Source organism: Salmo salar, chromosome ssa16 (genome assembly GCF_905237065.1).
Source record: "Salmo salar chromosome ssa16, Ssal_v3.1, whole genome shotgun sequence".
NCBI classification, from domain to species: Eukaryota; Metazoa; Chordata; class Actinopteri; order Salmoniformes; family Salmonidae; genus Salmo; species Salmo salar.
The window spans coordinates 80,210,695-80,224,385 of NC_059457.1; the positions used below are offsets into that span (position 1 = coordinate 80,210,695).

Here is a 13,691-nt window from a genome sequence, read left to right on the forward strand (position 1 = left end):
TCTCCTTCACCTCCCATCTGATCCTTCAGTAATATGGTATTGATTGATTGATTGATTTTATTATCTAGTTATAAAAATCAATAATACATTTTATGATTGTGTCCATTTTTCTATGACGTTTTGAATCATTTTGTAAATATGTTTTGTGGATTGAAATGAAGTATCTAAAATGTGTCCTCTTTCTGTCTGTGTTTCCCAGACCCCGACTGGGCCAGTCTGAACCTGGGAGCGTTGATCTGTATCGAGTGTTCAGGGATCCACAGGAACCTGGGGACCCACCTATCTCGTGTTCGGTCCCTGGACCTGGATGAGTGGCCCCTGGAGCTCCTCAAGGTCATGACCTCTATAGGCAACGAGCTGGCCAATGACGTGTGGGAGGGCAACGCACAGGGACGCCTCAAACCAGCACCCGACGCCACCAGGTAGGGGAGCACTCCAGTCTTTTTGTCTCTGTCTGTTTCCTCTCCTTTCTGCTCGCTCTCTCTCTGCTCGCTCTCTCTCTCTCTCTCTCTCTCTCTGCTCTCTCTCTGCTCTCTCTCTCTCTGCTCGCTCTCTCTCTGCTCTCTCTCTGCTCTCTCTCTGCTCTCTCTCTGCTCTCTCTCTGCTCTCTCTCTGCTCTCTCTCTGCTCTCTCTGCTCTCTCTCTGCTCGCTCTCTCTCTCTCTGCTCGCTCTCTCTCTCTCTCTCTCTCTCTGCTCTCTCTCTCTCTGCTCTCTCTCTGCTCTCTCTGCTCTCTCTCTCTCTCTCTCTCTGCTCTCTCTCTGCTCTCTCTCTGCTCTCTCTCTGCTCTCTCTCTGCTCTCTCTCTGCTCTCTCTCTGCTCTCTCTCTGCTCTCTCTCTGCTCTCTCTGCTCTCTCTCTGCTCTCTCTCTGCTCTCTCTCTCTCTCTCTCTGCTCGCTCTCTCTCTCTCTGCTCTCTCTCTCTCTGCTCTCTCTCTGCTCTCTCTCTGCTCTCTCTCTGCTCTCTCTCTGCTCTCTCTCTGCTCTCTCTCTGCTCTCTCTCTGCTCTCTCTCTCTCTCTCTCTCTCTGCTCTCTCTCTCTCTGCTCTCTCTCTCTCTCTCTGCTCTCTCTCTCTCTCTCTGCTCTCTCTCTGCTCTCTCTCTGCTCGCTCTCTCTCTCTCTGCTCGCTCTCTCTCTCTCTGCCTGCTCTCTCTCTCTCTGCCTCTCTCTTTCTCTGCCTCTCTCTTTCTTTTCCAGAGATTCTTCCTGAAAATCACTACGCACTACATTTAGATTCTTAACGTGTAGTTTCAAATTCCCACTGCGCTGGTAAAATAATATTCTGGATTTGTTGAGCTCTAGCGTGTTTTGCATTATTGGGGCGGCAGGTAGCCTAGTGGTTAGAGCGTGGGACTAGTAACCAGCAGGTAGCCTAGTGGTTAGAGCGTGGGACTAGTAACCAGCAGGTTGCCTAGTGGTTAGAGCGTGGGACTAGTAACTGAAAGGTTGCTGGATTGAATCCCCGAGCTGACGAGGTAAAAATCTGTCGTTCTGCCCCTGAACAAGGCAGTTAACCCACTGTTCCCTGGTAGGATGTCATTGTAAATAAGAATTTGTTCCTAACTGACCTGCCTAGTTAAATAAAGGTATAAAAAATATAAAACATTGTTGGGTTGTTTCAAACTAATCTCCAAACTGGAGTAAGCAGCCATCTGTTTGTTCAGGACTGCAATACTGAGGAATATGGATGGGGACAGTAGTAGTGATGGAAACTGAGGCCAGCAGCGGTGACAGTGACAGGGACATTGTAATGATATTGGCAGCAGAGGTGGACAGTAGGCAAGAGTTAGCAATTAGAGAGAGGGGGAAGTGAGTACGGAGTAATCAGTGATGTTTAACATGGTATCAGTGTTAATGTCTGTGGCTTGCACTCTCACTGGCCCCAGCCCCTCTGCACTAACGTCTGCTGGGCGGTGTAATTATCAGCACACACACACACACACACACACACACACACACACACACACACACACACACACACACACACACACACACAATTATTGGCAGCCAAGCCCATGTTCCAGCACCAGCCATCATAACAAATTAGAGCTGACTGCTGGCTGCATAAATATCGACTTCCCATTTTCCTCCTGTTCTCATTACTCACCACAAGCACCTTTTAATTACTGGCCCCTACACCAAACATCTCTAGCTATGGATCCACCAGTTTCCCTTTTACACACACCAAGCATGCACACACACACACACGCGTCTCCCTCTCTCTCCCCTCTCTGTCGGCTAATGCATTTATTGTTATTCATGTACCTATTTATTTGTGTATTTGGGAGGCATGTATCCCCGTCGGGTGACGCGAGCAGGGGAACAGATTACAGAAGGGGTCAATATTATCTCAATTAACCCGGGACGCTCGGCGTGGCAGAGCTCGCCAGACATTTGTCTCCCGTCGTCGCTGCCTATCGATAGGATAGTACTTACTCTGCCATTCCTTAAGTGGCTGTTCAGTGTTCACTACATCCCCCTACTGTACACCAATGCAGCTCACATGCAGCAAGGTGTTCCTGCAGCTTAATGGAGTGCTGAGTGTCCATGGTCTGTGACAGGATGTGTACAGACCTGTCTCTGGGATGTTTATGAGATAAGTCACATCGTATGATGAGTTGATCATGTACTTGATATGTGTATATTAATACTTGATGCATGTTAAATTAAACTGGTTATCCCTCAAATCTTCACTACGTGAACCACGACACGAAGACAGATCTGAGTTTGTTGGATTAAAGTATCTCATGTTGGATTGTATGCATTTCATTTGTATTGCCTAAAGGGGGGATCCTGAGGGTTCTACAATATGTTGCTCATATTTCTATAGCTAACTGGTGTCAGTAAAAGCCTTGTATGGTAGATGTGGAGGAAAGGTCAGTAGATACTAGCTCGGTATAGAAGGCCAGTAGCACCCAGTCCAGGCTTTGGCTGGTGGCTGAATCTGAATCCATCTGGATAGTCTCTCCCGGGCCTCGTGGTCTCTCCCGTGCCTCGTGGTCTCCCAGGCCTCGTGGTCTCCCAGGCCTCTTGGTCTCTCCCGGGCCTCGTGGTCTCCCGGGCCTCGTGGTCTCTCCCGTGCCTCGTGGTCTCTCCCGTGCCTCGTGGTCTCCCAGGCCTCGTGGTCTCCCAGGCCTCGTGGTCTCTCCCGGGCCTCGTGGTCTCTCCCGGTCTCCCGGGCCTCGTGGTCTCTCCCGGGCCTCGTAGTCTCTCCACTGAGTAATAGATGCAGAAATGTCATTTAGCAAGTGACTGATTTAATGATCCAGAGGGTAATTAATGGACTGATTATCTTAATGTTAAATATGGCCAGCAGCAATTACACTGACCTCCCGCCTGTCATGGTCTGGTCCCTCTCCCTTTCTCTCGCCTTCCAATTAGGTCCTGTTCTGTTTGGGGGAGGGGGAAGCAAGGGAGGGAGAGATGGGGGCATTAGTGTTAGGTCCTGTTTGAGGGGTGAAGGAGGCATGGATAGAGAGGGAGGGTTGGAGGGAGAAAGAGATGGAGGGTTGGAGGGAGAGAGAGAAAGAGATGGAGGGTTGGAGGGAGAGAGAGAAAGAGATGGAGGGTTGGAGGGAGAGAGAGAAAGAGATGGAGGGTTGGAGGGAGAGAGAAAGAGATGGAGGGTTGGAGGGGAGAGAGAGAAAGAGATGGCGGGTTGGAGGGAGAGAGAGAAAGAGATGGAGGGTTGGAGGGAGAGGGAGAAAGAGATGGAGGGTTGGAGGGAGAGAGAGAAAGAGATGGCGGGTTGGAGGGAGAGAGAGAAAGAGATGGAGGGTTGGAGGGAGAGAGAGAAAGAGATGGAGGGTTGGAGGGAGAGAGAGAAAGAGATGGAGGGTTGGAGGGAGAGAGAGAAAGAGATGGCGGGTTGGAGGGAGAGAGAGAAAGAGATGGAGGGTTGGAGGGAGAGAGAGAAAGAGATGGCGGGTTGGAGGGAGAGAGAGAAAGAGATGGAGGGTTGGAGGGAGAGAGAAAGAGATGGAGGGTTGGAGGGAGAGAGAGAAAGAGATGGAGGGTTGGAGGGAGAGAGAGAAAGAGATGGAGGGTTGGAGGGAGAGAGAGAAAGAGATGGAGGGTTGGAGGGAGAGAGAGAAAGAGATGGCGGGTTGGAGGGAGAGAGAGAAAGAGATGGAGGGTTGGAGGGAGAGGGAGAAAAGGAGGTTGGAGGGGAGAGAGAAAGAGATGGCGGGTTGGAGGGAGAGAGAGAAAGAGATGGCGGGTTGGAGGGAGAGAGAGAAAGAGATGGAGGGTTGGAGGGAGAGAGAGAAAGAGATGGCGGGTTGGAGGGAGAGAGAGAAAGAGATGGAGGGTTGGAGGGAGAGAGAAAGAGATGGAGGGTTGGAGGGAGAGAGAGAAAGAGATGGAGGGTTGGAGGGAGAGAGAGAAAGAGATGGAGGGTTGGAGGGAGAGAGAGAAAGAGATGGAGGGTTGGATTTTTCCTCCTCTTCTCTCTGCTCTGTCCCGTTTGGAGCGGAGGGAGGAACCATCTTTGGAGAGATCACACGTAGCTTAGCGCCGCTCGCTGTAGCCTCCATACAGATCAGATATGTGACATGATAGACCTCCCCTGCTGTTGTCCTGCTCTCTCTCTCTTCAGACCAATGAGCTTTACTCAGCCCTCCTCCCTCTCCAAGCTTCTCTGTCTGCCTGTCTCTGTCTGCCTGTGTCTGTCTGCCTGTGTCTGTCTGTCTGCCTGTCTCTGTCTGCCTGTCTCTGTCTGCCTGTCTCTGTCTGCCTGTCAGTCACTGGGGCCAGGACTCTCTGTCCATGATGTACTTGTCAAATGCAGGGACTGGAGAGATGCTATAGTGTATGTTGTAAATAGTGAAATAAGGGAGTGTTTTGAGAAGGCTGCCAGAATAGTCAGAAGAGATGAATGTGATGGTGAACCCAGTGCAGTGTGTCTGAATCCAGGGTGCCTGACTCCAGGGTGCCAGCCAGCACTACTCTGCTGTAGCCATAGGCTGCTGTCCCCTATAGTTCCCTGGACACAATGTGGCAAAAGGCCCCCACAAAACATCAACCTTCTCTAAACGTTCACTTGAACCTCTCGCTGCCTGCAGTTAACCATCATCACCTCTGATGGCTACAGCTCCTGGTAGGCTGTGTTCGGTCTGGCCCGGGGAACCATCTGATGGCCAGTGTTTCAGTGCTGAGGGCTGGGTAAAGGGCTGCTGAAACTGGGAACAATGCCTACGACAGTAGTACCCCGTAGGCCTGGCACCGCTGTGCTGGTGTGGCACCACTAACTCATTATCATCAAGCAACTGTCTCATTGTGTTAATGATGTGATGGCTGCCATGGACACCACACCAGGGCCCAGAGGCCAGGGCCCAGAGGCCAGAGGCCAGGGCCCAGAGGCCAGAGGCCAGGGCCCAGAGGCCAGAGGCCAGGGCCCAGAGGCCAGGGCCCAGAGGCCAGGGCCGTGGGTCTGGAGGGCCGTTAGCTGCCTGTTTGACGGGAGGCATTAGCAGGCCTGAGCCAGCAGGAGTGACAGCTCCTCTAATCCAGCCTGCCGGTGACTTAGTGGGATCGTGGCGTTCCTTTGGCGGCCATGTCGCCGTCACGCAAACACACGTGCTTGTGCCACGCTGATGTTTGGCAGCCTGTCATGGCGGCTGATCATCTTGACCAGTGCATCAACACGCCTTTGCACGTCCCATCCTCCTGCTCGCAGTTGACCTTTGATAGTGTCACCCTCTGACTATTGGGGTCAATGTGTTTGTTTCAGTCTACAGTTGACCTTTGTTAGTTTCACCCTCTGACTGTTGGGGTCAATGTGTTTGTTTCAGTCTACAGTTGACCTTTGATAGTTTCACCCTCTGACTGTTGGGGTCAATGTGTTTCAGTCTACAGTTGACCTTTGTTAGTTTCACCCTCTGACTGTTGGGGTTAATGTGTTTGTTTCAGTCTACAGTTGACCTTTGTTAGTTTCACCCTCTGACTGTTGGGGTCAATGTGTTTGTTTCAGTCTACAGTTGACCTTTGTTAGTGTCACCCTCTGACTGTTGGGGTCAATGTGTTTGTTTCAGTCTACAGTTGGACTGGAGAGGGTAACTGAAAGGATTGAAGTGTTGGATAGACTGACTGGTCACCTAGCTTTGTGATGTGGGCGGGGAGGGGGGAGTAATTGGTGGTTGACAATAATGGGAAAGGGAAGGGGGAGTGGATGCTAGGAGGCCTCACCTTAAAACCTGTTAGGGCTAGGGGGCAGTATTGACACGGCTGGATAAAAAACATACCCGATTTAATCTGGTTACCACTCCTACCCAGTAACTAGAATATGCATATACTTATTACATATGGATAGAAAACACCCTAAAGTTTCTAAAACTGTTTGAATGGTGTCTGTGAGTATAACAGAACTCAAATGGCAGGTCAAAACCTGAGAGATTCCTTTACAGGAAGTGGCCTGTCTGACCATTTCTTGAACTTCTTTTCCATCTCTATCTTTTACTAAGGATCTCTGCTCTAACGTGACACTTCCCACGTCGTCCATAGGCGCTCAGAGCCCGGGAAAAAACAGAATGTCGTCATTCCAGCCCCAGGCTGAAACACATTATCGCCTTTCTCAAGTGGCCGATCAAGGGACTCTGGCCTTATGCGCGTGACCCGACCGCCCCCGCCTTTGTGATTTTTTTCCTCTGTTTGCCGAAAAGGAGATTCCCTGTCGGAATATTATCGCTTTTCTACGAGAAAAATGGCGTAAAAATTGATTTTAAACAGCGGTTGACATGCTTCGAAGTACGGTAATGGAATATTTAGAATTTTATTGTCACGAATTGCGCCATGCGCGCGACACTTCTTTACCATTTCGGATAGTGTCTGGAACGCATCGAACAAAACGCCGCTATTCGGATATAACGATGGATTATTTTGGACCAAACCAACATTTGTTATTGAAGTAGAAGTCCTGGGAGTGCATTCTGACGAAGACAACAAAAGGTAATCAAACTTTTATAATAGTAAATATGATTATGGTGAGTGCTAAACTTGCCGGGTGTCTAAATAGCGAGCCCGTGATGCCTGGGCTATGTACTTAGAATATTGCAAAATGTGCTTTCACCAAAAAGCTATTTTAAAATCGGACATATCGAGTGCATAGAGGAGTAATGTATCTATAATTCTTAAAATAATTGTTATGCTTTTTGTGAACGTTTATCTTGAGTAATTTAGTAAAATGTTAGCGAATTCCCCGGAAGTTTGCGGGGGGTATGCTAGTTCTGAACGTCACATGCTAATGTAAAAAGCAGGTTTTTTATATAAATATGAACTTGATTGAACAAAACATGCATGTATTGTATAACATAATGTCCTAGGGTTGTCATCTGATGAAGATCATCAAAGGTGAGTGCTGCATTTAGCTGTCTTCTGGGTTTTGGTGACATTATATGCTGGCTTGAAAAATGGGTGTCTGATTATTTCTGGCTTGGTACTCTGCTGACATAATCTAATGTTTTGCTTTCGTTGTAAAGCCTTTTTGAAATCGGACAGTGTGGTTAGATTAACGAGAGTCTTGTCTTTAAATAGCTGTAAAGTAGTCATATGTTTGAGAAATTGAAGTAATAGGATTTTTAAGATTTTGAAAATCGCGCCACAGGCTGCAAGTGGCTGTTACGTAGCCCATAGAGGTTAATTAGACAGCTGAAGGATGGAGGGAACGAGAGAAAAGAGGAGAGGGGAACAGCCAGCCATCTCAGGCACGCCATCATTCCACAGACACACGACCAGCTCCTCAGCGCCCAGCCCCTCAGCGCCCAGCCCTACGACACACTTAACATCAGCACGCCTCATGACAAATGTCCAGCTAGTAATAATTCAACAGAAGGCCCAGCGTGTCTCACGGAGGGGAGAGAGAACAGAGCCTTTATGGGAATAGATTAGTCTTGTTCTCCTAAGAAAGGGCAGTGGTAACAGATTTCAAATTAGACCAGACAGGGCTTTTAATCTGGACCGGGGTGCAGGTGTGGGGGGGTGAGGCCCACCCTCCAGAAAGCGGTGGGATTGGGCCCCAGGGACCAGAGGGGACAGGGGCCCACACAGGATAATTATCCCCCAGGGTAGAGGTGTGCTGGGGCTCTCCTCGGTGTCTGTGTGCATTTGCTTGGATGTGTGTGTGCACACTTTAGAGTGTGTGTGCGTCAGCTTTTGTGTGTGCTGCCTGTGAGTGCTGTCCCAGACGAAGAGCTGTAGATGGCCTGGGTCTTGGTGAGGTCCATTTTATCTGTTAGTTAACTAGCTGGTCCTTCCCTTTTGGTGAGGTCTGTTTAATCTGTTAGTTACCTAGCTGGTCCTTCCCTTTTGGTGAGGTCTGTTTAATCTGTTAGTTAACTAGCTGGTCCTTCCCTCTTGGTGAGGTCTGTTTAATCTGTTAGTTAACTAGCTGGTCCTTCCCTCTTGGTGAGGTCTGTTTAATCTGTTAGTTAACTAGCTGGTCCTTCCCTCTTGGTGAGGTCTGTTTAATCTGTTAGTTAACTAGCTGGTCCTTCCCTCTTGGTGAGGTCTGTTTAATCTGTTAGTTACCTAGCTGGTCCTTCCCTTTTGGTGAGGTCTGTTTAATCTGTTAGTTAACTAGCTGGTCCTTCCCTCTTGGTGAGGTCTGTTTAATCTGTTAGTTAACTAGCTGGTCCTTCCCTCTTGGTGAGGTCTGTTTAATCTGTTAGTTAACTAGCTGGTCCTTCCCTCTTGGTGAGGTCTGTTTAATCTGTTAGTTAACTAGCTGGTCCTTCCCTCTTGGTGAGGTCTGTTTAATCTGTTAGTTAACTAGCTGGTCCTTCCCTCTTGGTGAGGTCTGTTTAATCTGTTAGTTAACTAGCTGGTCCTTCCCTCTTGGTGAGGTCTGTTTAATCTGTTAGTTAACTAGCTGGTCCTTCCCTCTTGGTGAGGTCTGTTTAATCTGTTAGTTAACTAGCTGGTCCTTCCCTCTTGGTGAGGTCTGTTTAATCTGTTAGTTAACTAGCTGGTCCTTCCCTCTTGGTGAGGTCTGTTTAATCTGTTAGTTAACTAGCTGGTCCTTCCCTCTTGGTGAGGTCTGTTTAATCTGTTAGTTAACTAGCTGGTCATTCCCTCTTGGTGAGGTCTGTTTAATCTGTTAGTTAACTAGCTGGTCCTTCCCTTTTGGTGAGGTCTGTTTAATCTGTTAGTTAACTAGCTGGTCCTTCCCTCTTGGTGAGGTCTGTTTAATCTGTTAGTTAACTAGCTGGTCCTTCCCTCTTGGTGAGGTCTGTTTAATCTGTTAGTTACCTAGCTGGTCCTTCCCTTTTGGTGAGGTCTGTTTAATCTGTTAGTTAACTAGCTGATCCTTCCCTCTTGGTGAGGTCTGTTTAATCTGTTAGTTAACTAGCTGGTCCTTCCCTCTTGGTGAGGTCTGTTTAATCTGTTAGTTAACTAGCTGGTCCTTCCCTCTTGGTGAGGTCTTTCCCTCCATCCCACAGCCATCTTTATCCCTCTGATAGGAGCCAGCCATTCCCTGTGATGCCCTGCATTTTAAAAATCTCTCTCTCACACACACACATTAGACCCTGATAGACATTCATTTTTACATGACTGGCTGCTTACTGTCTCTCCCCGTAATCCTGTCCCCAACTAGGTTAACAAGGCTTCCAATTTACTATTGACATTAAACTGGCTGACGAGCCAATCAGAGAGCCATTCATCCCAGGCTGGATGCAGTCGTCGTGAGGAGGGATGCTAATAAGGGCAGACTAAGGGTCTATTATTTATCATCAGATGATGTGGTCAACGAGATGACCTCATCTAGGGTTTCATCCCCCAATTTAATAATGAAGAAATGCATAATAATGTGTTTCTGGCTGTGAGAGTCTCCCTCTCTCTCCCTCTGTCTGTCTCTCTCCCTCTGTCTGTCTGTCTCCCTCTGTCTGTCTCTCTCCCTCTCTCTCCCTCCCTCTGTCTGTCTCTGTCTCTCTCCCTCTGTCTGTCTGTCTCCCTCTGTCTGTCTGTCTCCCTCTGTCTGTCTGTCTCCCTCTGTCTGTCTGTCTCCCTCTGTCTGTCTCTCTCTCCCTCTGTCTGTCTCTCTCTCCCTCTGTCTGTCTGTCTCTCTCTCCCTCTGTCTGTCTGTCTCTCTCTCCCTCTGTCTGTCTGTCTCTCTCTCCCTTCTGTCTGTCTCTCTCTCCCTCTGTCTGTCTCTCTCTCCCTCTCTCCGTCTCTCTCTCCCTCTCTCCGTCTCTCTCTCCCTCTGTCTCCGTCTCTCTCTCCCTCTGTCTCTGTCTGTGTCTCTCTCTCATATTCCCATTCCTGAAGCACAGATTAGTCTGTATATGGATAATAAGTGAAGTGGTAGGTAGCTGGGCCTTTCTGTAATTGCCGTATTTGTCCGCAGATTGCTCATGAAAAGCGAGTTCTCCTTGTTGTCTTGGTAATGTGTTCAGACTGAATTGGTTCACTGTTAGTACAGACCTTGGCTGGTAAACATTTTAAACAGACCATAACAGATCTAGCAGGGGCTAATTGAGAAGAAATGCCTTATTTACTCCCAATTTAATAGAATAATCCCACTGTTTGATCGTTTGGAAATGAGATCAAGTTAATTATGTCTGAAACCTAGACAGGCTGTATTTATCTGTTTCTGTAATGTATCTATCCATTTCTTTCATTTGATTGTCCCATAAAGAGTGATGTCTACATGCAGCAGGCCTATGTGCTGTCCTTAACTTAGTTGAGAAATATTAATACTTGGAAATAAAAAGATCCTCTGTGATTTAAAACACTTGAATCTGAGCCGTAATGACGTGACTGTTTCTGGGAGGGTGACGATATGCACCATTGGAGCTGTGAAACTGTTCTGTTTCAGCCAGGTCCCCTGTGAGAAGCTTCAGAAAAGGGGTTAAAATGTCCGTTAAAACACCTTCTAATCCCACTCATCTGCATCGGGGCTAATATGAACAGAAATGTCAATGGGTTTGGACTCTCTCAGGACTTCCTGGTCGGGTCACAAGGTAGGTAGGCAGCCAGGTTTGTGCTCAGCCAGACACTGTCCCCCTTTCTCTCTCCCCTTTCCCTTACCTCTCTCTCTCCTTCCCCCTACCTCTCTCTCTCCCTTCCTCCCTTTCTCCCTTCTCTCCCTCTTGACCTTTCCCCTCTTATCTGCTCTGTATGCCACTACTGGAGCGTGCTCTGTCTCTCTCTACCTTCACCTCCCTCACTCTCTCCTTCCCCCTCTCCCCCTCCCTCCCTCCCCCCCTCTCTCTACCTTCACCTCCCTCTCCCCCTCCTTCCCCCTCTCCCCCCTCCCTCCCTTCCTCCCTCCCTCCCTCCTTTCCTCCCTCCCTTTCTCGATCTCCTCCCCTCTCTCCTTCCCCCTCTCCCCCTCCCTTCCTCCCTCCCTCCCTCCCCCTCTGTCTCTCCTTCCCCCTCTCCCCTCCCTTCCTCCCTCCCTCCCCCCTCTCTCTCCTTTCCTCCCTCTCTCGATCTCCTCCCCTCTCTCTTCCCCTCTCTCTCTCCCCCTCCCTCCCTCCCTCCCCCCTCTCTCTCTCCTTCCCCCTCTTACCCTCCCTTCATCCCTCCCTTCCCCCTCTCTCTCCTTTCCTCCCTCTCTCGATCTCCTCCCCTTTCTCTTCCCCTCTCTCTCTCCCCCTCCCTCCCTACCTCCCTCCTCTCTCTCTCTCCTTCCCTCCCTCTCTCAATCTCCTCCCCTCTCTCTCCCCTCTCTCTCTCTCCCCTTCTCCCCTACCTCCCTCCTTTCCTCTCTCTCTGCTCTTCATGCCACTACTGGAGCATTGTGATCCAACTGAGGGCACTTCCCATCAGCTTTGCCCATTTCCCCCAGCCAGCCAATCAGGGAGCAGTATCAGGCCAGGTAAAGGCCCAGTAACAGAGGCACTAATCTGCTCATCATAAAAAGCGCTGAGCTTAATTATCTGTGACTATCCAAGGGCAGCTAACGACCAAAGTGGACTTGATTTCAGACCCCTTGTTTTGGGGGGGTCCTAGGGTATTTTTACCTTGTAAGACAATAGTATCTATCTGCTCTCTATTTTACAGCTGTTCTGTCTGTCTGCCTCTTCTTTCTGTGGTACCATGTGTACCTTGTTCCCTCTTCCCTCTCTGTATGTGTTGTTCCCTCTAGTGACTACCTCTCTGTATGTGTTGTTCCCTCTTCCCTCTCTGTATGTGTTGTTCCCTCTAGTGACTACCTCTCTGTATGTGTTGTTCCCTCTAGTGACTACCTCTCTGTATGTGTTGTTCCCTCTAGTGACTACCTCTCTGTATGTGTTGTTCCCTCTTCCCTCTCTGTATGTGTTGTTCCCTCTAGTGACTACCTCTCTGTATGTGTTGTTCCCTCTAGTGACTACCTCTCTGTATGTGTTGTTCCCTCTAGTGACTACCTCTCTGTATGTGTTGTTCCCTCTAGTGACTACCTCTCTGTATGTGTTGTTACCTCTAGTGACTACCTCTCTGTATGTGTTGTTCCCTCTTCCCTCTCTGTATGTGTTGTTCCCTCTAGTGACTACCTCTCTGTATGTGTTGTTCCCTCTAGTGACTACCTCTCTGTATGTGTTGTTCCTCTAGTGACTACCTCTCTGTATGTGTTGTTCCCTCTAGTGACTACCTCTCTGTATGTGTTGTTACCTCTAGTGACTACCTCTCTGTATGTGTTGTTCCCTCTAGTGACTACCTCTCTGTATGTGTTGTTACCTCTAGTGACTACCTCTCTGTATGTGTTGTTCCCTCTAGTGACTACCTCTCTGTATGTGTTGTTACCTCTAGTGACTACCTCTCTGTATGTGTTGTTCCCTCTAGTGACTACCTCTCTGTATGTGTTGTTCCCTCTTCCCTCTCTGTATGTGTTGTTCCCTCTTCCCTCTCTGTATGTGTTGTTCCCTCTAGTGACTACCTCTCTGTATGTGTTGTTACCTCTAGTGACTACCTCTCTGTATGTGTTGTTCCCTCTAGTGACTACCTCTCTGTATGTGTTGTTCCCTCTAGTGACTACCTCTCTGTATGTGTTGTTCCCTCTAGTGACTACCTCTCTGTATGTGTTGTTCCCTCTAGTGACTACCTCTCTGTATGTGTTGTTCCCTCTAGTGACTACCTCTCTGTATGTGTTGTTCCCTCTAGTGACTACCTCTCTGTATGTGTTGTTCCCTCTAGTGACTACCTCTCTGTATGTGTTGTTCCCTCTAGTGACTACCTCTCTGTATGTGTTGTTCCCTCTAGTGACTACCTCTCTGTATGTGTTGTTCCCTCTTCCCTCTCTGTATGTGTTGTTCCCTCTAGTGACTACCTCTCTGTATGTGTTGTTCCCTCTAGTGACTACCTCTCTGTATGTGTTGTTACCTCTAGTGACTACCTCTCTGTATGTGTTGTTCCCTCTTCCCTCTCTGTATGTGTTGTTCCCTCTAGTGACTACCTCTCTGTATGTGTTGTTCCCTCTAGTGACTACCTCTCTGTATGTGTTGTTCCCTCTTCCCTCTCTGTATGTGTTGTTCCCTCTAGTGACTACCTCTCTGTATGTGTTGTTCCCTCTAGTGACTACCTCTCTGTATGTGTTGTTCCCTCTAGTGACTACCTCTCTGTATGTGTTGTTCCCTCTAGTGACTACCTCTCTGTATGTGTTGTTACCTCTAGTGACTACCTCTCTGTATGTGTTGTTCCCTCTGTCCCTCTCTGTATGTGTTGTTCCCTCTAGTGACTACCTCTCTGTATGTGTTGTTCCCTCTAGTGACTACCTCT

General features: G+C 48.7%; 1 protein-coding gene across 9 annotated transcripts in view; it reads left to right on the forward strand.

Annotated features, from left to right (window-relative positions):
• LOC106575459 (arf-GAP with GTPase, ANK repeat and PH domain-containing protein 1) overlaps positions 1 to 13,691 on the forward strand; it is a 295,680-nt gene that overhangs the window by 264,086 nt on the left and 17,903 nt on the right. For all 9 annotated transcript variants that reach the window (XM_045698088.1, XM_045698090.1, XM_045698091.1 and 6 more), the window contains one exon: positions 200 to 422. In XM_045698088.1, coding sequence (XP_045554044.1) covers positions 200 to 422 — 223 coding nt within the window. The remainder of the gene's footprint in view (positions 1 to 199; positions 423 to 13,691) is intronic.